This window comes from Mauremys reevesii, linkage group 9 (genome assembly GCF_016161935.1).
Source record: "Mauremys reevesii isolate NIE-2019 linkage group 9, ASM1616193v1, whole genome shotgun sequence".
NCBI classification, from domain to species: Eukaryota; Metazoa; Chordata; order Testudines; family Geoemydidae; genus Mauremys; species Mauremys reevesii.
Genome location: NC_052631.1, coordinates 10,152,998 through 10,174,270, shown reverse-complemented (window position 1 = coordinate 10,174,270; position 21,273 = coordinate 10,152,998). Strand labels below are relative to the sequence as shown.

At 41.3% G+C, this 21,273-nt stretch overlaps 2 protein-coding genes across 8 annotated transcripts in view; one reads left to right on the top strand and one right to left on the bottom strand.

Annotated features, from left to right (window-relative positions):
- FXR1 (FMR1 autosomal homolog 1) overlaps positions 1-5,724 on the top strand; it is a 70,862-nt gene extending 65,138 nt beyond the window's left edge. For 2 of the 4 annotated variants that reach the window (XM_039488424.1, XM_039488423.1), the window contains exons 15-17: positions 533-613; positions 3,369-3,460; positions 4,707-5,724. In XM_039488424.1, coding sequence (XP_039344358.1) covers positions 533-613; positions 3,369-3,460; positions 4,707-4,880 — 347 coding nt within the window. In that variant the 3' untranslated portion in view covers positions 4,881-5,724. The remainder of the gene's footprint in view (positions 1-532; positions 614-3,368; positions 3,461-4,706) is intronic. The other 2 variants (XM_039488426.1, XM_039488425.1) reach the window with 2 other exon arrangements.
- Positions 5,491-21,072, bottom strand: DNAJC19 (DnaJ heat shock protein family (Hsp40) member C19). 4 transcript variants are annotated; one of them, XM_039488430.1, is made up of 6 exons: positions 20,983-21,072; positions 12,903-12,954; positions 12,511-12,584; positions 11,985-12,061; positions 9,861-9,931; positions 5,491-8,104 (listed from the first exon to the last, which is right to left on the bottom strand). In XM_039488430.1, the coding sequence occupies exons 2-6, from the start codon at positions 12,943-12,945 to the stop codon at positions 8,034-8,036; spliced, it is 336 nt and encodes a 111-aa protein (XP_039344364.1). In that variant the 5' UTR covers positions 12,946-12,954; positions 20,983-21,072; the 3' UTR covers positions 5,491-8,033. The 4 variants fall into 4 exon arrangements, with proteins under 4 accessions (XP_039344364.1, XP_039344362.1, XP_039344363.1 ...); XM_039488428.1 differs by lacking the exon at positions 20,983-21,072 and adding an exon at positions 14,344-14,481; XM_039488429.1 differs by lacking the exon at positions 20,983-21,072 and adding an exon at positions 14,354-14,470.
- Between the last annotated feature and the right edge of the window lie 201 nt (positions 21,073-21,273).

Here is a 21,273-nt window from a genome sequence, read left to right as displayed (position 1 = left end):
TTCATCAATATTTGCATAAGTGCTTTCCAGAATGGGGTGCTTTCCTGGATCTGGGCCTTGAGGAACAAGGGGCTAGTATCCAGAATATAATTGTTGTCTCTCAAATATCAAAAGTATAAAATTAACCACTGAAGAATCATCTGTCAGGAAGACAAATCTTACTGCAAATGTAAGGAAAATTTAACTTTCCAATTACGCGGGGCCGAAGATCAGCTTGTTAGTAGTCTAGTAGCAGTTTATATTTGATTTATTATATGTTCAGAAACCACATGTAGGCATTGATTCAGCAAGTAAACTTAAGTGCATGCTTAAAATGAAGCATGTGCTTGAGTTTTTTACTGAATCTGGACCAAACTGTGAAAGATCAAGTTTCTAAGCAATTTTGAATGCTTCCAGTTCAAAATTCCATTTTCTTTCAGTATATCTTCTTTTGTTTTCCATGTTAACAAAAACAATCTGTGCCCATCCTTAAACTGCTGAAGAAAAACAGTTTTATCGTCAGAATAGTTCATGGTAAACTTTGCAATTGCAGATGATAGTGACAAAAAACCCCAGCGACGCAATCGTAGCCGCAGGCGTCGCTTCAGGGGTCAGGCAGAAGATAGACAGCCAGGTAACTCAAGTGGAGCTGTGGGTAACCTCGGATCAAAAGCATGAAAGAATGTCATGTGTCTGCTGTTTATGTATATCTATAAATATATATATATATATAGCTGCACTACTGTAAATAAAAATTACTTAATAACTAATAAGACTACTGTGTATAAGACAAAAAACAATTCTCACAACAGAACATATTTAATTCATAACCTGTCTAATGAAACTAACTTTCATTGTCCTTTAAATTTTAATTTTTTACTTGTAAGTACAGCTTATGCTTCTGATGCTGCGCTCCTATTGAAGTCAATGGCTAAACTCCCATTGATTCCAGTGGTTCAGAATCAATCTCTGTAAGAATACTGGGACACGTTGTGCACTTACACCTGTGCAACCCCCTGAAAGTGACATGACCAAATATTTTAAAATTTTTCACGATTGGCTCTTTTCATGTGAGAGGAAGATGGCTTGGAACAGCAGTGGTGGCATGGGTTAGTACTGAGGTGCATTGGCAGAAGAATGTGAGAGATTTTACATGACATCTGCCTGCCCTATGCGTGTATCAAGCCAATTCTATCAGTCCCTCACTTTTATGGACTTAGTAAATCATCCAAAAATTGAAAAAAGACATTTTAAATGAAATTGCATGTTTCTGGTTTTTTTGGTACTGTGGTTTGAGGCATTTCTTTTATGTGTACTAACACTTCAAATCTTAAAGGTGAATTCTCTGATTTTCAGTGTTACCTGTTCTAGAAAATGTGTGACTGCAAATTCATAAGATATTTTGGTAAATTTAAAGGGATGTTTTCCAGCCTGCTATGCTCAAAATGTGACTGTTTTACTTGCATCTGTTTGCTGAGGGTCATGTCATTGTTTATATGTGTAGGTTTTTCCTGAAACACATGCTTCAGTGCTTTTTTTAAAAAAATAAATCCAAACAGTTCAGTACTTATGAGCATTCTTTAGTCCTATAATACATTGATGTGTACTTACAAAGGAAATAGATTGGTAAGAAAATCAATTTCAGCTTCAGCTTTGCAAGGGGTTAATGTAAAGGAGAAATATAATATTAGTCAACATTTGAAATGCCATGATAGCATTTCCCTTCAACTGAAACATGCTTTATTAAAAACTCAAAAACAAAAAAAACCCCCAAACTACCCCTCAATTTTGCTTTCAAGCTATTTAGTTTCTCCCCATATTTCAAAAGTTGAATGAAGACTGTGCTTTTCTGTTGTTCAGAATAAACTTTTATTATATTAGTAAATATTTGTAAATAAAATAAAAGACAGCTCAATAGCATGTTGGGTTGTGAGAGTAATAGTGAAAGATCTGTAGTTTTATAATGTCCTCATGGATAATGTTCTCTTGCTAAATTTTTTTATAAATATATTATAGGAATAAATGGAAGGAGATTATAATGATACTCTTATGGCAGAGATGGTACTGAATCTTTTTTTCCTTTTGTAATGTGATTTTTAAAATTCCATTCGTTTATGGTAATTATGAGAACATGAGAAAAGCTCACTGAATAATCAGATGTTTAAAAATCAATATACAAAATTAGTTTTCATTTGAGATAGTTAGTTGTAATGTTTCTCTTATTGTTGCACAGTTTGGATGAATATTTGTGCATACAAGACTTATGTACATGCATAACTATTCATGCGAGTAGTTCTATTGCATGTATGTAAGCCACTGGGTGTAAAGTAGTATTTTAAAGGAGCACCTTTCCTAGTACTGAGAACTGAATTGTTCTCAAAACAAGGTAACTCTTGAGCAGTTGCACACAGTTGTGAAGTGTCTAATAGTAATGGAACAGAGAGACCAAATTAATACATTTTGCTTGGACCCTGATATAAGTCTTACCATTTTATCACCATTAAACCCAGAAAAATAGCTAGCTGGAGTTTGTCAAATGCTAAATATAATTATTAATTGTTATACAATGGATTATTGGATAAGCTCTGTAACTTCTTTAGGTTCATCACCTCATTGTTTATCACTTCAAAATGTATAATCACAAATATGTGTTCTAGAAGTACAGAGTTGCCTTTGAATTGCAGGAACGGACAAGAAATAGCCGGAGGGTATGCTTAGTTCATGAAGAACTCTGCAAGAAATAAATACTTTAATATTACTTTATTTTAAAATTTTGTTTTCCCCTAATTCCACCTATTCCTCATGTTTTTAATCTCCCTTCAATCTATTTATGGGATACCATAGAGTGAAATTTCCTTACATTTTATATGGTACCATAGCTGTCCACTTCACTTTCCAGTCAGTAAAATATACCAATATAAACAAATTCCCTTTCTCAGAGTGCTTACAATCTAAAGTGTTTTATGTCATGAAGAGAGTTCAGTGATAGTCCTTCTTTTCAGATTGCTTAGCCTACACCTACCTCAAACTAGAATTATTTTTTACCCTAATTACAGCCAAATTCTGCCTACAGAAGCAGAGTTATGTGCTCAGCTACCACTGATTTAGTGGAAGCCATGCATGTTTATCCAAGTACATAATTTGATCTTTACTATGAAATTATTATAAATTAACTGTTGAGTTAATTATAATTTTTAATCACCCAAAGAGTTGCTAGGTGATTCACAAATAAGACATATTTATCAGCTATAAAATCTATATTTTTTGCATAAAGTGCAGAAAATCCTAAACAATGGCACAGTAGCAAATTAGCTCACTGTTAAACATGAAATAATCTGAAAAATATTTTGTAACACTTCAGCATCTTTAATTTTTCTTCCCTCACACAGTCACAGTAGCTGACTACATATCGCGAGCTGAATCTCAGAGTAGACAAAGAAACCTCCCAAGGGAAACATTGGCCAAAAACAAGAATGAAATGGTAAGAAAAAAGGAAGAAAACTCAAAAGTTTTAAAAAATATATGCTGCATTGTTTTGCCCTCTCTTCTTTAGTGATGGGAATGCTCATAGTCTTTCACAGTTGGGGAATGAAAAACCCTATTGATAATATATTTGATGCTAACTAGCAAGGCAGATATATTTTTACCTTGTGAAAGTATATTTGAAATAGGTCTCAAAAGTACTTTGTTTCTATCTTCAAGCCAAATTATGACATCGTACATTTTGCAGATAATTTATGAAATCAGGTGGTCTTTCGGAAGATTCTGGTGTTTTAAAACCACTTTATCTTTTGTAAAGAGGAAACTGTTTGAGATGACTATAACATCACAAGAGAAAGTGACTGAGTACACAGCAGTTGATTTTCACCTCTTGTTGAATTATGTCAGACTTTTAGTTTATAAGTAAGTTGAATTTACTGCATCTAATGTAGTACTCTAAAAGTAGAAGTCCTTACCCCAATTCCTTAGACACTTGCCAACAATAAAGCTCTTTTAATCTTCAAAGCACTTTATGAATAATACCCATGTCACAGGAGTCATAAGGATTATTTTTTATATTTTACAATTGGGGAAACTAAGGCAGAGATTCAGTGACTGGCATAAGGCTAGAGAGGCTAGAATGAATGGTGCAGAGATGGTAAACTGGGAACCTACTCACACATTTCATAATACCAGAACAAGGGGGCATTGAGTGACATTAAAGGGGGGCAAAATCAAACTGAAGAAAGGAAATACGTTTCCACTCACCCACAGAATATTTCCATTTATTGAGATGACAAGCTTAGCAGGATTTGAAAAGGTATTATTCATTTATATGGATAACAAGAATAGCCAATTATACTAGTAAATACTAAAAAGGAGTAGGGGAGATTTGAAAGGGATATAAAACCTAATGCAACTTAAGCCAAACTCTCATTACTGGGGGTTAGGAGGAAACTTTCTTGGAGGATAGATTATTCCATAACTGCCAACTGCAGGGTTTCTTGCACCTTCCTCTGAAGCACCTGGTGTTGCTCACTATTCGTGACAGGATAGACCACTGGTCTGATCCACTGTGGCAATTCCTATGAGGGAGTTGGTGTCAAGAGCCAAGATTAGAACTCAGATGACCTTGGCTCCCCTTGTGATGTTTAAAACACACTGGACTGTTCCCCTCCTCCCCCGCCCATGATTGGGTTTTTCCATGTTGTATCTAGTAGGTTTTTTAAATCTTTTTTCTTTTAAAGGCAAAAGATGTGATTGAAGAACATGGCCCTTCAGAAAAAGCAATAAATGGCCCTGCTAATGCTTCTGGGGATGAACCTTCTAAGCCACAGCCTAGTCCTGAAGAAGAGAAGTCAAGTACTATACAAGAAGAAGAAAATAATCAGGAAGAAGCAGTGCTTAATGGTGTTTCATAAACTGAAGTTCCTAGTTTACAGTTCTTTTACATTACATTTTACAATAGTGCTTGTATAAGCTTGCCAAAGATAGAATATGGATCGCCAGTCTTGACACCGCACTTTCAGTTCCTCCATTTTGGAATTCAGAAAGGGGAGGGATCCTGAAGAAATCATATGTTAAACATACTTTGACACCTACTGTGTTATAAATATATCATCAGATGTGCCTTGAGATAGTATATGTAACATTTAAATAAACAAAAACTTGCTGGCTATAGGAAATGTTATTTTGTTTTCAAAATATGGCAAAGATGTGGGGGGAATCCCTAATGTAATATTCTTTATGAAAGCATTAGCTGCTTTTGTTACATTTTTAATAATATGCAACCACTTCTTCACCTGAGGAAAACTAGAAAGAAATGCAGTCTAAAATATTTTGCACTGAATTGTAATTTCTCCATTAGTTTAGTCTGGAAACTGGTCTGTTTTAATACATGTTTTTTAAATGCTGTATGTAGAGGAAAAAAACTGCAGACCACTGGAATACATTTGTTAAATTCTCATAATCTGCAGGGATATTGGGTGACATTGGCAGTGACTGTTCTACTTTGAGGCTTTGTTTGGTTTATTTATTAAACTGTACAGTATTTAAAAATCAAACATAGCTTTAGTTAAAACACTAAGCTGAATTAGTCATGTCCATTAAGACATAACCTGAACTACTGAAAAGATCAATTTCCAGAAAGTTTATTCTGTATAAACTACATATGTTAGTCCTTAGTAGAGTATTTTATTTTGGTTGTTTGATGTGCAATATGTTTTTGTATGCTGGTAGAAAAAAATAAACTTTGATCTTCCATTGGTTACTTAGTTTCCTTTAATCAGAAAGATGGCTTAGTTAAAGTAACTCAAGATATTTCAGACTATTGACGTTGTAATTTAGTACTAACTGCTTTACTTATTAATTGGTTGAGATGAACCCTAGGTTCTCTCCTAGGAAAGACCTAGATAACACATTGAGCTTGACCTCTCTATACAGGAGTTTGTAAAACATTAGTTAGGACACTTTAAAAATACTGTTTTTTATCCTCTAGACTAGAAGGGCCTTGGAGATCTAGAGGAGGTGATAACTTATTTTTATATAGATGGGAATATTGACAGTGGCTTGCAGGCGTTTAAAGAGGGACTTAGAGGATGGAAGCCTGGCACAGAATAGGGGAGGCCATTCCAGGCATGGGAGTAGTAATGATATGGACTAGAAAATGTAGAGCAATGAGGTCACTATTTTGTGATGTGGACCAGAGGGATGCAGAAAGATACCACAGCAGATGTAGGTGTGGTTGTGCAGAGCCTTGAAAGAGAAGACAATCTTAAACCTGATTCCATGAATGCAGGCCAGTCAAAGGATTTGAGGAAGGACATGCTCTGAGCAGTGGGTGACATTATTTTAACTGCTGCATTTTATATAGCCAGAGGAGCTGAGATGGGCAACAAGGAGGCTAGAGAGGCTACAGTAGTCAAGGCAAGAGATAAGCAAGACACAGGTATGCATTTCAGCTGAAGGGATGGATTGTTTTCAGTATGTTCTAGAGAAAAAAGTGCCAGGATTTGGTGACAGTATAGTTGTCTAGGGAGGAAAGTAGTCAGTCAAAATACTCCAGTTGTTTACTTTAGAATTAATTGGGAAGGTAGTGGTGGTCACAATGGCACTGTTGAAGGGAGAAAGATGAGCTCGTCTGATGTGTGTTTAAGAATGTAGTATGACATCTAGAAAAATGTGATCCTGGACATAAGGGAGAAGAGTTAAGCATAGAGGTAGATTTGAAAGCCATTAACAAAGTTTTTATTTTTTTAATACCCTGAGATATCACAGCTGGACCTGCAGATTGGTGTGTTTAAGTTTGGGAAATACCTGGACAAACAGATTGAAGTACTGTATAGATAAATCTTGATGCTTGTTTTCTATATTTTTTTGTTAAATACTCTTAAAAACAATTCAGTAGTTCTGGTTTTCCATCTTTGATTTCTTAATGCACAGAATTTCAGTGATGATACTCCCAAACACAATGAAAAACAGACATACATTTTTGCAGATTGGGATCAGAGCGACCCAGGGAGAGGTTGAAAAGATCTCAGTTTGGTCACAATACAAGCATATTAGACTTAGAGAAGCTAAAAGTTGTCTGAACTCTCATCCATGTATAGACAACATAACTTCTGTGCTGTAATGCAATGTTTTCTCTACCAAGGGAGAATGGATAGTTTTTTTGGAGGGAACTCCTTTACAATTTCTCATTTAAAAAAAAATTGTTGTCCTTGTTACGTTGAATCTAAGCCTCTATCTTAAAGGCTCATGCAAGTAAAATTCCCACTTTCCCTTTCGTACTACAAACTTCAGTGTTGTTATCCTAAGAGTACTATACCTTATTCTTTTAAGATAAGCATCATATACTGTAAGGCTTTAGTATATTATGAAATTTTAGTACTTACTACAAGTATAAGTTTGTCATTTTATTTAAATGTGGTGGAGTCAGTAAAAATAATGAAAATCTGTGTAGAAATAAGTAAAAAATACATCGAGACAAATTAATAGCACTGACCATGTCCAACTTGTTTTTGAAAGTTAATACAAGTTATCTTACAAGAGAATTCAGTACATTCCACTTTCTCCATTTTACACGTCGCATTAATGTAACTAAGAATTTCTAAATGCTTTATTCCTATTGTGCAAATAAATCCCCATGATTTTCCTTAGGTAGTTTCAACCCAGCCTTTTCTCTTATTAGTATCATCTTGCTAACTTTGGGATATTAAGCCATAGCAGCATGAATTTCAAACAGATGTACCTGGTTAAACAGAAATTCAACATTTTCAGAGTGCTCAAGACTGTCAGGCCATTTGTCTGAATATAGATCAGCCAGACCAAATCACAATATTTCCCATGTCATCCTAGGAAAAATACTTTGAATTAGAGGTAAATTGTACCACTACTAGAGATAGTGGCTTAGAATCACTTTTGAAAAAGTACTATTTGTAAGCCCCCACCCTCCTCAAAACAAGATATACATGATGCAACCAAGATGATTGGTGTCAACTTTCCTTGGGTCAGTTATCAAAACTGATATTAATATACATAAACTAAACCATTAATTTACAACTAAATATCCACATTCACTTCTTAGCTTGGCCTTCCAGTAAATCTTTAGCTTCATTGATTTTGGCTGCCACATAGGGAGAACCACCTAGAAGAAAAAACAGTCTTGTCACAAAAACAGACAATTTTTTTCTACTTTATTACATTATTGCCCAATTCTGGCTTACTGGTACCAGGAGGGAGAAAAATGTGAGCATATCTGTTTGAAGAAATACATGATTGCCCCTATTTCATAAGTTAATAGACAAATGACATCTGACACTAGTTGCAGAATACTTACAATTTGTCTAAATATGGAGTTCAGGAACAGCTTTTAGTCCAACAAAGTGGATTAAGTTTGACAGGAAGAAGATTGATTCTGGAATATGTCTCCACTCAGAGTTCAGGCATATTGATTCCAGAATTGCTATTCTGGAATAATTTCATGTGTAGACAAACCCTAATTCAATTAGGTGTCTAGTCTAGTTCTGTCACTTGGTGAATTTACTGATAGGGTCACCCAGGATTTAGAGGGGTATGCAGAACTATTTTCCAAATATTTTGGATGTTCCTTGCATATGTTATATAAAGCTAATGAGTCCACAGATTAACCAGTCTAATTCAGCAGGGCTTCTGTACTGGTGGAATAATTTAATAGTGAAATGTAAAATACAGGTGATTAGTAGATTACATGTTCCAAAATTAGATTTGATCACCTACCAAAAGATGCACAGACCCTTTTAGAGTACAAAGGGCAGTGTCTCCTAAGGTCAGTATTCTTTGCTTTAGTTCCTGTTAAAAACTGGCAATATTATGAGACTCCCATGAGGAGAAGGAAAGAGGCAAAGAAGATGATGGGAAGCTTCACAGTCACTTCAAGGAGGCCATTTTATCTTTTAAATCAAGATTAAAGGTCCCAATTTGCCAAGTACCAAAGAACAAAGGTTTAAAACAAATAAAATGAAGTATTTATTCACACAACGCACAGACAACCTGTGGAACTCCTTGCCAGAGGATGTTATGAAGGCCAAGTCTAAAACACGGTTCAAAAAAGAACTAGATAAGTTCATGGAGGATAGGTCCCTCAATGACTATTAGCCAGGACAGACAGGGATGGTGTCCCTAGCCTCTGTTTGCCAGAAACTGGGAATGAGAGACAGAGGATGGATCACTTGGTGACTACCTGTTCTATTCATTCCCTCTGGGGCACCTGGCATTGGCCACTGTCGGAAGACAGAATCCTTGGCTAGATGGACCTTTGGTCTAACCCAGTATGGCCGTTCTTATGACGATTTAGATTCATTGAAGTCAATGGGGTTTAAGTGCTATGATGAAAAGAGATGGGAGTATTCATATGTTTAAAGTTAGGCATGTGCTTAAGTACTTAACTGAATCTCAGCATTAGCGTTGCACAGGCAGCAATAGTACATATTAAGGTTTTTGCTGTTTCTGAAGACTTAATGGCCCAATTCTAACCAAATAGGAGTGCCACGTGTTGGAGCAGCTGTACAATCACACTGTAGGCTTTCACTGAAAAGGAACGTTTTTTGTCTTTATATGGTAAGTCAATGCAGAGATGATGTATCGGGTAGTGAGAGAGAAGTTAATTTGCTGAATCTATTTGTCTAATAGTGTTCAAATGTCTGAGCAGGGGACCTCTGAATATACAAGGATTCAAGCATCTTAAGATGTATTTCCTCCCAGGCATGTTTTTTATTTTCTTTTTGTTAATGTATGAATGATTTACCTATATGCCCTATACATCTAATTATCTTGGTTCCATTAATTTGGGCCAAAAATATACTAGGTGGACAGTAATAATTGATTTATTTCAAATGGGACTTATCCCTACTGGTTTTACATACCTTTATCTGGATGATTCAAAAGCATGATCCGTCTGTGAGCTTCCCTAATTTTACCTTTATTGGCTGTAGGACTAGTTTAAAAAGAAGAGAGAGAGTTAGGTAACGTGACAAAGGAATTTTATTAAAAATATTACACAATTGAAAACCTGCACAATTAGAAAAAAATTAGCAATTAAGAATAATTTGTCTCACTGCAATTGTTCACAGCAAGTTAAGAAATTTGAAAAGATTTTTTCTACTGCAGTTTATTCTCCTGTTGCTACTTTGTTCAACATCTTCAGTCCATCATGCCAACCTTAGTGTGTATTTTACAGCTTCACTGACAGATATTGACCAGTTTCTACTGCAGAACTGTCAAAAGGAGCTTGACGTTACTTTTCATAGTCTCTTATTTATTGGAAATTCAGTCATATTTGAAAGAGAAAACACACACCCTCCCAAGGACTGTACCTGATTAAAGTCCTGTAAACATTTGTGGGTGTATGTGTACAGTCCTTGAGAGCAAGCCATTTAAGACATAACTAGTGATTTGAATCCCTAAATTGTTGTTTATGAATGTCTGCTTGTGTGATTTTCCTTTACTAAACTTTTATTCTTAGTATTTTTACTTAGGTTTCTCAGCTCTTTGGGGGAGAGATGGTCTTTTCATTGTGTGTACAGTACCTAGAAAAATGGAGCCCCACTGTCTAATGGTGCCTCTAGGTACTACCACAATACAAATAATAAGTATTCTTATCAGGCATAATGCCACAGACTTATGCTATTGGGAAGATCAATGAGATGCAAATCTGGAGCAGTGAAAGAATGAATAAGGGCCAAGAGCAAAATTTTCAAAAGCACCTTATGCCCAGATTCTCAAAGGTATGTAGGAGCCCAACTCCCATTGACTTGGGCACCTATATCCCACAAAGTCAATGGGATTTGTGCTTCTACGTGCCCAAGTTACTTTTGAAAATGAGACATAGGCACTTTTGAAAATCTTACTTCAACTCTAACTCATACAAGTAGTTCTGATCACCACATTGAAGCACTTCTTAAAGCAGTGCCTCCCAAATTTTTTAAGTCACATCCCCCTGCCCCAAAGTAATTTGCCCACCCCCTTCCCCAGAGCCAGGCCATGGCTAGGGACAGAGGCCAGGAGTGGGGCCGGGGACAGAGCAGGGCTGGGTGGGTCTCCCTCCCTGCCCCCAGCGGGGGTTGCTCAGTGCCATCATCCCTTCCCTTCCCCCCAAATGTTCCTCCACACCCCCTCGGGGGGCACACCCCACAATTTTGGGGCTGCTGTTTTAAAGTATGTGATTACTGCAGTTATCAGCCTCTCTATGGTCAGTCAGTTACAGAATAGATGGCAGTCAGCTTCAGAGAGGGCCACCAAGTACATTAGCTAATAATGCAGTGAGAGTCCGCCAGTTGAAGTCATCACAGTAGCCATTTCCCGAATATAGGAATGAGGATAGCTACACCTTAAGTCTTTGCAGTAGTCTGGGCAAGGGTTCCTAAAATCCAGATAGACTTCAAATGAAACAATTTTCTGAATAAGCCTGTGCCTTCATAGTTGCAAAGCTTAGAAAGCTTGTGGAACTTCTGCAGCCAAAACCAAAGTCAATCTTATCAAAATTTGGTGAAGGCAACCACCAGTCATTAACTTTTTTAGTATGTGTGACTGAAAACAAAAATTATTTTTGTACTGAAATACTAAATAGACCATAGTCCATGCTTTGATTAAAGGCACAGTGACGTTCTTTTATTGCCAGAAAAGTTAGGTTGGGCATTAAAGCAAGTTAAAAATGTAATACAAAAAAACATGTGGTTGAATACTGAATCCCCAACTGGAAATGGCTTTTAAAATGTAATGTTTCTTTGTACAACATACTGTAATCAACAATCTAATATATGCAACCTTAGAAAGACCTGGTAGCCAGTCTTGCAAACTGAGCTGAGTAAAAGCAGTCTCTGTATTATGATAATTCCTTTTAATTTAACTTGGCACTGAATTTCAGATGCTGAAGTCAATGGGAGCTTTGAGGATTCAGTACCTCTGAAAAATCAGACACCTGATCTTAAACTCATTAGTGCTGTACTCTCTCCTGCATCCTACATTTTTTATTAAAATGATTTTTTTACCTCACTCCTAATATTAAAGCTGCTTCCCGTTTGGTCATTTTGGGATCAAATCCACCTCTGTAATAACCACTGAAGGCCTGAAATGGAAGATGCATTAGTAAGAAAACTGACAGGCAAAATAATCTGAATTAAATAATATTGGAGATGAAGGAGAGATCACTATGTCTTCTTTAATAGCTGCAGAGCATTCCTATCTATAAGAGTACAAGGATACTTATGAATGGTTATCATGAAATTCAATCAAAGTTGAATTTCATTATTTACTCAACTGTTTGGTGAGGTTTAATTTGGAACTGACCTACAGCAGAATTATTGAGATGAGTGAAAGTGTTTTATACACTCAGTTTGGAGATCTTCTGTCCCAATTTATCATCATCAATCAGTAATGCAGTGATGACAGTTTGGTCTGTCTCAATTTATATTACAGCATCTTGAACCTCTCACTCGGGACTGAGTAAAGCTATGTAGGTACAGAAAATTATATTTAACATAGGTTGAAAAAAGTACTGAGTAAAACAAAACTTACAGATTTTGGCAGACTCTGAAGGGCTTGTTTTACTTGTGGTTCCATTTGCTTCATAGCTTGTAATGCATAACGACCTTAAAGAAAATAATTAACATGAACAGAACTAAAGACATAATTTCATGAAGATTTAGAAATTCAGTACAATAATTTACTTTCAGATCAGTATGTAGGAAAAAAGTCCTACATACTGGTTTTGACCTGACTAGAAGAGAAAAATTTCGGTATTTTCTTTGGCTGCAATCAGATCAGCAAGTCCACTCCTCTGTATGTGTCCCTTAAAAGATAATGTACTGTGTCGTGCTGAACTGATAGTATATTTTACACTGCACCATTATTAAAGCAGGTAATGAAAAATACAATCAAGGGTTAGATTCCTCACACCAGATACAAACCTGCATATCCAGCAGCAGCTATTGTCAGACCAACTGCTATCATAGTAGTAGCCTGGGTGTGGGGAAGAAAGAGTAACTGATTGACAAAAATGAAAACACAATAATCTTTAGTCAAGTTAATTACATATATATATTAAAACTAAAATGGCTTCAAATATGACAAGAAAACAGTAAATTGCAATATAATTGATAGATGGTTAACTTGCGCACATTGGCTGGCAGCTTTTAAAGCCTTACTTACTGTATTTCAAAACTACAGGTGGAACTGTCAATAGTTACTCTTGGGAATAGAAAAGTTTCAGTAGTCCTGTATGGATATAGTTACTGAAACATATATTCCACTAATCACAAATGCATTGTTGTGGTTTAATTGGTATTTATAAAATGCTCTGAGTTCCACAGATAAAAAATGCATCAGCAATATCAAATATTACAGTTTTGTTTCAATTATCTAAACATCATTCAGGACATCCAATATGTCTGAATGCTCAAAATTATAATTACATTGTTCAATTATTGAAAATCAACAGATCTGTGGACACATGGCCCTATTCTGGATTTGTGTAACAGCTGGCGAACTGTATTATCTAAACAGCCATGTTTATACCAGGTGCACTTAACTGGTATAGGTGTACCAGTCTATTACACTGGCAAAGTGCTCCTAGCTGTGCTTTTACTGGAATAGCTTATTCCACACCCACCCAGAGGCCAAACAAGTTACACCAGCAAAAGCATGGTTTTGGTGGTATAACTGCATCTACACTACAGGCTTTTGCCAGCACAGCTAGGTCTGTCCCAAGTCAAAGCCTTCATCACACCCTTGCCTGACAGAGCTCTGCTGGAAGAAGTTTGTAGCATAGGGTTGCTTTGCTCCCCTGCTTAATTTTAAACTGATGCGGAAGGCCACTGAAGCCAATGGGATCGCTGAAGATCAAGAATATCTGCAAATCTTTAAGCCTGGTCTACAGGCTGATTTTGCACTGGTCTCACTGGGCGGGGGGAGGTGGGATCTGTCACCACACTAGTTACACTGCTCCAACCCTCCCTGCGGCTGGGGAGTTGACTCCGCTTCCCGGGCAGGCACGAGCTCGGCGGGCGAATTGCGGTGTCACGGCCCTGCTGTAGCGGCGCCGGTCTAGGCAAAGGCGCCTTGTCGTGTAGACAAGGCTCTGGCCACACCGGCCGGGGCTGGGCAGGGGGAGATTTGCCCGCGGGCCGGGCAATGCGGGCGGAGGCCAAAGCCAAACTCCTCAAGGGCGCCTGAGCCGCGGCCCAAGCGACTCGCCGGACCCCGCGCTCAGCAGGGGCGGGCTCCCCGGGCCGGCCCGGCCCAGTGAGGCTGCCACAGAGCGGGACTAACGGCCGCCCCGCGAGCGGCCCCTCGGGGCCCTGCTCGCCCCCCGCCTGCCTGAGGGGCGGAGGGATCCGGAGCCGCCCTCACCATGACTGACCCGGCGGAGCCCTGCGACTGCGGGCGGGAAGCGGCCGGACCGGACACGGCTCGGGGCCCCGCCGTCCCCGACTCGCCGTCCGGCACCACGGCCCTGTCGTAAAGCCCGCGAGGGGCCTTGGGGCCTGTCGTAAAGCGCAGCTGACTAGAGTGGGCGGGAAGGGCAGCGCGGCGTGTCCTTCCGCGGCGGTGGGGGCCTGGAGCTTCCTGGGCGCTGGTCCCGGAGGGGAGGGGGCGCCGGGCTGGGCGGAAGGAGACGCAGGCTGGGGGGTGTTAGGCTGAAGGGAGGAGGAGGAAAGGGGATGTAAAGTGGTGGGGCGCCAGGCTGGAGATGGGGAAGCAATGCAGAGTGGGGGCGCCAGGCTGGAGATGGGGAAGAGGATGCAGACAGGGGTGCCAGGCTGGAGATGGGGAGGAGGGGATGCAGAGTGGGGGCGCCAGGCTGGAGATTGGGGGAAGCAATGCAGAGTGGGGGCACCAGGCTGGAGATGGGGAAGCAATGCAGAGTGGGGGGCACCAGGCTGGAGATGGGGGGGAAGGGGATGCAGACGGGGGGCGCCAGGCTGGAGATGGGGGGGAAGCAATGCAGAGTGGGGGGCACCAGGCTGGAGATGGGGGGGAAGCAATGCAGAGTGGGGGGCGCCAGGCTGGAGATGGGGGGAGGAGGGGAAAGGGGACGCAGGATGCAGGGGGACACCAGGCTGGAGATTGGGGGTAAGCAATGCAGAGTGGGGGGTGCCAGGCTGGAGATGGGGGGGAAGGGGATGGAGAGGGGGAAGGAGACGCAGGCTGGGTGGTGCCAGGCTGGAGATTGGTGGGGGAAAGGGGACGCAGACTGGGGGAGTGCCAGGCTGAAGGTGAAGGAGGGGAGATGCAAACTGAGGGGCGCTAGGCTGGAGATGGGTGGAAAAGGAGCACAGACTGGGTGGTGCCAGGCTGGCGATGGGAGTGGCACTGAGAGATGGGGTTGCCAGGTGGGGAAGGAGGGCGCAGATTGCAGAAGTAGGCTAGCGATGGAGGGGGGGCAAACACTTGGGGGGCTCACACTGGAGGTAGGGAGCCAGTCTGCAGAGGGGAGTCACAGTAATGCTGGTGAGGGAGGGTACAGACTGAGGAGGGGGAGCACTGGATGAGGCGATGCCACTGACTAGTGAGGTTGGGGAGAAGGAGGCTCACCCTTTCTCCCTTGGTGCTCTCTGTGCTACTCCTCTCTATCTCCCTTCCCCTATCTCCAGTCCCCTCCCTCATTCTTTGAGAAAAATGTGTGTTTTAAATAAGTGTTTTTGTTATTTTTTTTAAAATGGCTTTCCAGAAATATGTAAAACAATCTGCATTAGAAATTAATGCCCTGAATTTACATGTCAAGAGAAGTTGGTTTTGAATCTTTTTTGATTATTAAAAGAATATTTAGTGAAGGCAGGCAAATATATTTGTTTAAACCTTCATCTAAAATAGGCTGAACTGTTCCTCTCTTTCCCCCCCGCTAATATATAATTTCAAGATGAGACCCATATTCTATAAACACCCAAGTGCTTAACTTCACACATTCGAATAGTCCCATTCAGGGCCTAAATATGTGTAAAAGCTCTCATTTGTGTTAGACTTCAGGAATTTTTACAACAGAATTACAAGCCTCTGGAAATAGGTGTAGTTTCTGTAGGGTTAACAGTACATACAATATATTGGCCCTGTCATTAAGTTATGGCGAGTTTTGATATTGACATCAATGGGAATCAGGCCCTATATTGTATTGTCTAGAGCAGGGATCGGCAACCTTTGGCACACGGCCTGCCAGGGTAAGCACCCTGGCAGGCCGGGCCAGTTTGTTTACCTGCTGGGTCTGCAGGTTCGGCCCACTGCAGCTACCACTGGCCGTGTTTTGCTGCTCCAGACCAATGGGAGCAGCGGGAAGCAGCGGCCAGTGCATCTCTCAGCCCATGTTGCTTCCCGCAGCTCCCATTGGCCGGGAATGGCAAACTGCGGCCACTGGGAGCTGCTATTGGCCATACCTGCGGTCGCTCAGGTAAAGAAAGCATCTCACAGCCCGCCAGGGGCTTACTCTGAACAAGCTGCGAACCAAGTTTGGGAACCACTGGTCTAACCCAATATGGCTGTTCTTATGGTCTTACTTCAGTCTTGATCTAAGTCAAATAGATTGCCACTTTTTTCAAACACCAAATTCATTTGTCATGAAAGGCAGATACGTTTTCCTCCCACTCATGTTAACATGTGCCCTCTCCTTTTTCCTCTTCTTTTTGTTCTCTCTGGCCTCTCAAACCTATATATTTAATCTTTTCTGGTTATTTCTTTTATTTGTGGTAATTCCTTCCGTCTGCCTGTGACCATCCCATTTTTCTGACTTCTTTCTTGCATCAGTCTTTTTGTTCCAGATGCATTATCACAGAACTCTGTGAATTTACACCTTAATGGAACACTCCCTGCTGTGCTGTCAACAAATGGGACTGACCACTAGTACAATCTGTGTACATTTAATATCAAGTATTGGTTCCAGATGGACAAGCTCAGTTATTTGATTGCTGTAGATTACCACCAAATGAAGGAGAATTATAGGTCTGGTACTTGTGTCTGAGTATTAGTAATAATATAGTGTCATGTATTAATAATACAGTGTCGTGCAACAAAGCAGTAGTTGAGGGCCCCTCTGTAGTTCTATTATAAAATCAAATTTTTGGATATTAGATGGCTCAGAATATTGGTAATGGGGTAAAGAAGCTTTCTGTTCTGAGTTACTGCTTCAAATTCATCCCAGGTAAGGTGGTCTACACACTGCTGTCTGGTGGCTGTTTTGGCCTGTATGAGTGAGTTGTTGGTGTCAGTGTAATTCCTAGTGGAATGGTGAGCGCCTCATTGGCATTCCCAAGGGCTCACAGTGAGCACCCTTTTTGGCATTCCCGAGACTAATGATCAAATTAACATGAAGACTGAACTGCCCTTTCTCTGCTTAAGGTCCCAATCCTGCAAGCTCCTCCATTTAAAAATAAAAATTCTGCACCAAAAAAAAAAAAAAAATCTGTGCACTATATTTTAAAATTCTGCAAATTTTATTTGTCAAAATAACACTATATAATCACCCCCATTTAAATTATGTTGGTAATTTATTTCAGAATACCTGTCAGCAAGTATGTCTGTAACAATACAGACACACACAAAAATTCCCCTAGGAGTAGAGAGTTAAAGAAACCTGTATGACAACCAGTTCCTGTTTCTCTACCCCCTCCCTCCCCCAAGCCCAGCCAGGGGGCCAGACACCCACAACCCCTCCCACCCTGAGCCCAGCCATGGTTTCCCCGCCAATACACCCAACCACCCCAGAGCTGCGCCCCCCTCCCCCCGGCCCAGATATCCACACCCTCTTTCCTAGAGCCTAGCCGCAGGGCCCCCCTGGCCCAGATACCCAGACACCCGCCCCTCACCCCCCAGAGAGAGCCCAGGGTTCGAGAGGGAGAAACAGCCTGATGCTCAGTCCCAGACTTGCACACAGTTTCCTGCGTGCTGCCGTCTCCTTCCCTCAGGGCGTGCTGGGAACTGCAGCTGCCAGGAACCCTCTAGTCCAGTGGTTCCCAAACTTGTTCCGCCACTTGTGCAGGGAAAGCCCCTGGTGGGCAGGGTCGGTTTGTGTGCCTGCTGCCTCCGCAGGTTCGTCCGATCGCGGCTCCCAGTGGCCGCGATTCGCTGCTCCAGGCCAATGAGAGCTGCTGGAAGCGGCGCGGCCCGAGGGACATACGGACACGGCAGGTAAACAAACCGGCCCGGCCCGCCAGGGGCTTTCCCTGCACAAGTGGCAGAACAAATTTGGGAACCACTGCTCTAGTCCCTCCCCCTGGCAGTGTCTTCTATGTGTGAGCTGGGCTCTGCCAGGTCCAGCACCCCCTAGTGGCAGCCAGCAGCACTGCAGCCCATTTCTGTGGGAGAAAGGAAATTCTGCATTGCACAGTGGTGCAGATTTTGCCCCAGAAGTAATCTAAAAGGCACACATACTGCACACTTAGTACTTACCTTTTCCCAATAACATAAGTTTAACATTTTGGCTCAAAAATACACTAAATTAACAAAGAACATTAAAACTAGAGGGTTGCACACTTTGTAGCTTCTGTCAGCCAAGCTCCTTGCACACACCGGAGGCTCCTTGCATCCCTCCATTCTATCCCACAAACTTCCTGCGTGTCATCCTCCCATCCTCCTCTATTTCAGGGATTTAGTGTAACCCCTCAAACCTCCTTCCTTAAACTGGGAGCTCTGAGTCCCCCATTCCCTCCTCTCCCAATGCCAAGGACCTCTTGTGTCCCCTTTCCCTCCAGCCCCCCAATTTTCCCTTCCTCCCCACCATTCATTTCTTTTTCATTAAGAACATAAGAACGGCCATAGTGGGTCAGACCAAACATCCATCCAGCGCAGTATCCTGTCTACCGACAGTGGCCAATGCCAGGTGCCCTAGAGGGAGTGAACCTAACAGGTAATGATCAAGTGATCTCTCTCCTGCCATCCATCTCCACCCTCTGACAAACAGAGCCTAAGGACACCATTCCTTACCCATCCTGGCTAATAGCCATTAATGGAATTAAGCGCCATAAATGTATCTAGTTCTCTATCTTGTTCATTCAGTGTGAACATGTTAAACTCAGCCTCCTCTCCCCATTTCCTTGGGCAGAAACCCCTTCTGATGGCTGTTTTCCCCACTGCCACACTTCCTGGGTATCAAGTATCAGAGGGGTAGCCGTGTTAGTCTGGATCTGTAAAAGCAACAAAGAATCCTGTGGCACCTTATAGACTAACAGACGTTCTGTTAGATGCAAGACGTTCTCTTGCATCTGAAGAAGTGGGTATTCACCCACGAAAGCTCATGCTGCAGAACGTCTGTTAGTCTATAAGGTGCCACAGGATTCTTTGTTACTTCCTGGGTAAGAGAAGCCAATCAGGGAGCCTGCAGGAAGTAGGCAGCTTCCCCCTCAGGGGTCAACATGATTCTCACAGGAGGAGAGGAGGGAGCAGAAAGAGCCCAGCAGCTCAGAGAAACCCTGCTGTCTTCTCCCCTCCCATGTGCCACAGGGCAGCTACTTCTCTCCTGCACCTCCCTGCAACACCTGGCTTGGAAGGGAAAAGAGGGGTGAAGAACCTTGAGAGTGGTGTCCTCCCAGCTTGCAGGGAGGAGAAGGGACCCACTGTAGCCCCCTCAGACCGAAAAGTGAGGAGTGAAGAGCAGAGGTGAGGTGGGGCAAAGGGCAGAACTGATGTGGGCGCAGAATTGATAGTGGCTTAGGGGAGCATAATTGATAGGGGATGGACAGCTGGGCTGAGCTCAGGGCAGGGAGCCAAAATAAATCACCTTAGTAAATTTGGGAGAGTGGGCAACACAAATTGGCATGCACAAAGACTGGGTGATGGGGTGGTACAAAAATCAAAAGAAGAGCAAAAATAAGGTAATCTTTGGCCCAAGTCATGAAAAGGCAATTGGGCAGGAGTGTGAGTGTCAGGTTAACAAGTAACTGGTGGGCACTGGACAAGCAGCTTGGAGTGCAGGGGCTGGGAGTATCTGTAACTCACCATGACCATTATCTCTGGTTCCCGTCATGGTCCACACTTCCCCTCTTCCACTCCCTACACATCTCTGCCACCTTCCCAAATTGCTGCGGGCCCAGGCATCTCTCAGGTGCCCTTAGCTTGCTGTGTACACATCACATATGCTGCTTTCTCCCATTGGGTTTTCAGTTCAGCCCACAGAAACAATGGTGTGTGACCCTCTACTTAGTAGATGCTTTGGATAAAATCCTGCCCTATGCTGAGCTGGAAGACAGTAGAGGGAATCTCTTCCCTATCCAGTATGTCCACTCAGAAGCTAGGTATGGCTTTGCCCTAGTACTGTCTTGAGCACTAGGCTGGGAGAGAAGCTAAAGGACTGGTCTGTGCACAACAGCCCTAGGAGGGCATGGTTTGCTAAGCATTGCTAGGCATCCATCCTACCCAAACACACACACAAATTAGAGTTGGCCAGAAAGAGGTATGTATTTTCTGGGATAAAAAAATGTAAATACTTTTTTTTAATGTTCTCTGCAAATTTTCCACTTTTCAACAGAAAGAGAAAGTTTCAGTTTTCGAAAACCCCAAACTAACTGAAAAAATCTGATTTAAGTTTTCACTAAAACCCAGAAAATTTCAAAAGAAATTATCTGTGAAAATGTTCATTTAAAAAAAAAAAACCAAAGCAAAATAGTATTTCTTTTTTTTTAGGGCTTTTGTGATGATAGTACCTATTATAGCATTATAAGGCCTATAAACCTGTACAAATTCTGCTATTACAGTCGTCATGCATGCAACCAATCTGATTCTGTGCACTTCTGTGTTGACAGAAGCTGTAACTATTACTGATTGCCATGTTCGCAACGATTCAGTTAAACAGTAGTTTAGAAGCATGTGGGTTTTCCATTCAAGGTCCCAAAATAGAGGAATTTCATAGACATCTAAAATTTCCCCTTCCCTCAGGTCCAGCAATTCAAGCATATATTACTGTATTTTTACACTAATGTATAACTAATAGGAAGCTTTGCTATATTCTTTCACTAACTTATCTTCTTTTTCTGCTGGTCACTTCCTTCTCTTGTATGCATCTCCCACCTGCTATGGCTGCAACTTGCTGCATTTATTGGGTGTACGGCTCCTCTTTTCTCTGAATGGCTCTTTTCTTCATCCATCTTTCTTTCTGAGGCGCCTTCATATTTTTTGTATCCTAACCATCTGCATCAGAATAAAGCACAGCATTGTTGTACCTGTTTTCTTCTATGCTAGCCTGTTTATGGCATCATTAGTAGTGTTAAACTGCTAACAATGATTATAAGAGCATAGCTGGGATGGTGCTAATTGTAAACTGAAAGCATGTCTCACTGGGGTAAGATCTTAAAAAAACAA

Bases quoted from the DNA above. Each gene is read 5' to 3' on its own strand.
- DNAJC19 (XM_039488428.1), bottom strand. The intron at 12,062-12,510 runs GTAAGTTTTGTT...CTTCCATTTCAG, and splicing joins TTCAGAGTCTGCCAAAATCT to GCCTTCAGTGGTTATTACAG. The intron at 9,932-11,984 runs GTAAAAAAATCA...TTTTTAAACTAG, and splicing joins GCTTTAATATTAGGAGTGAG to TCCTACAGCCAATAAAGGTA.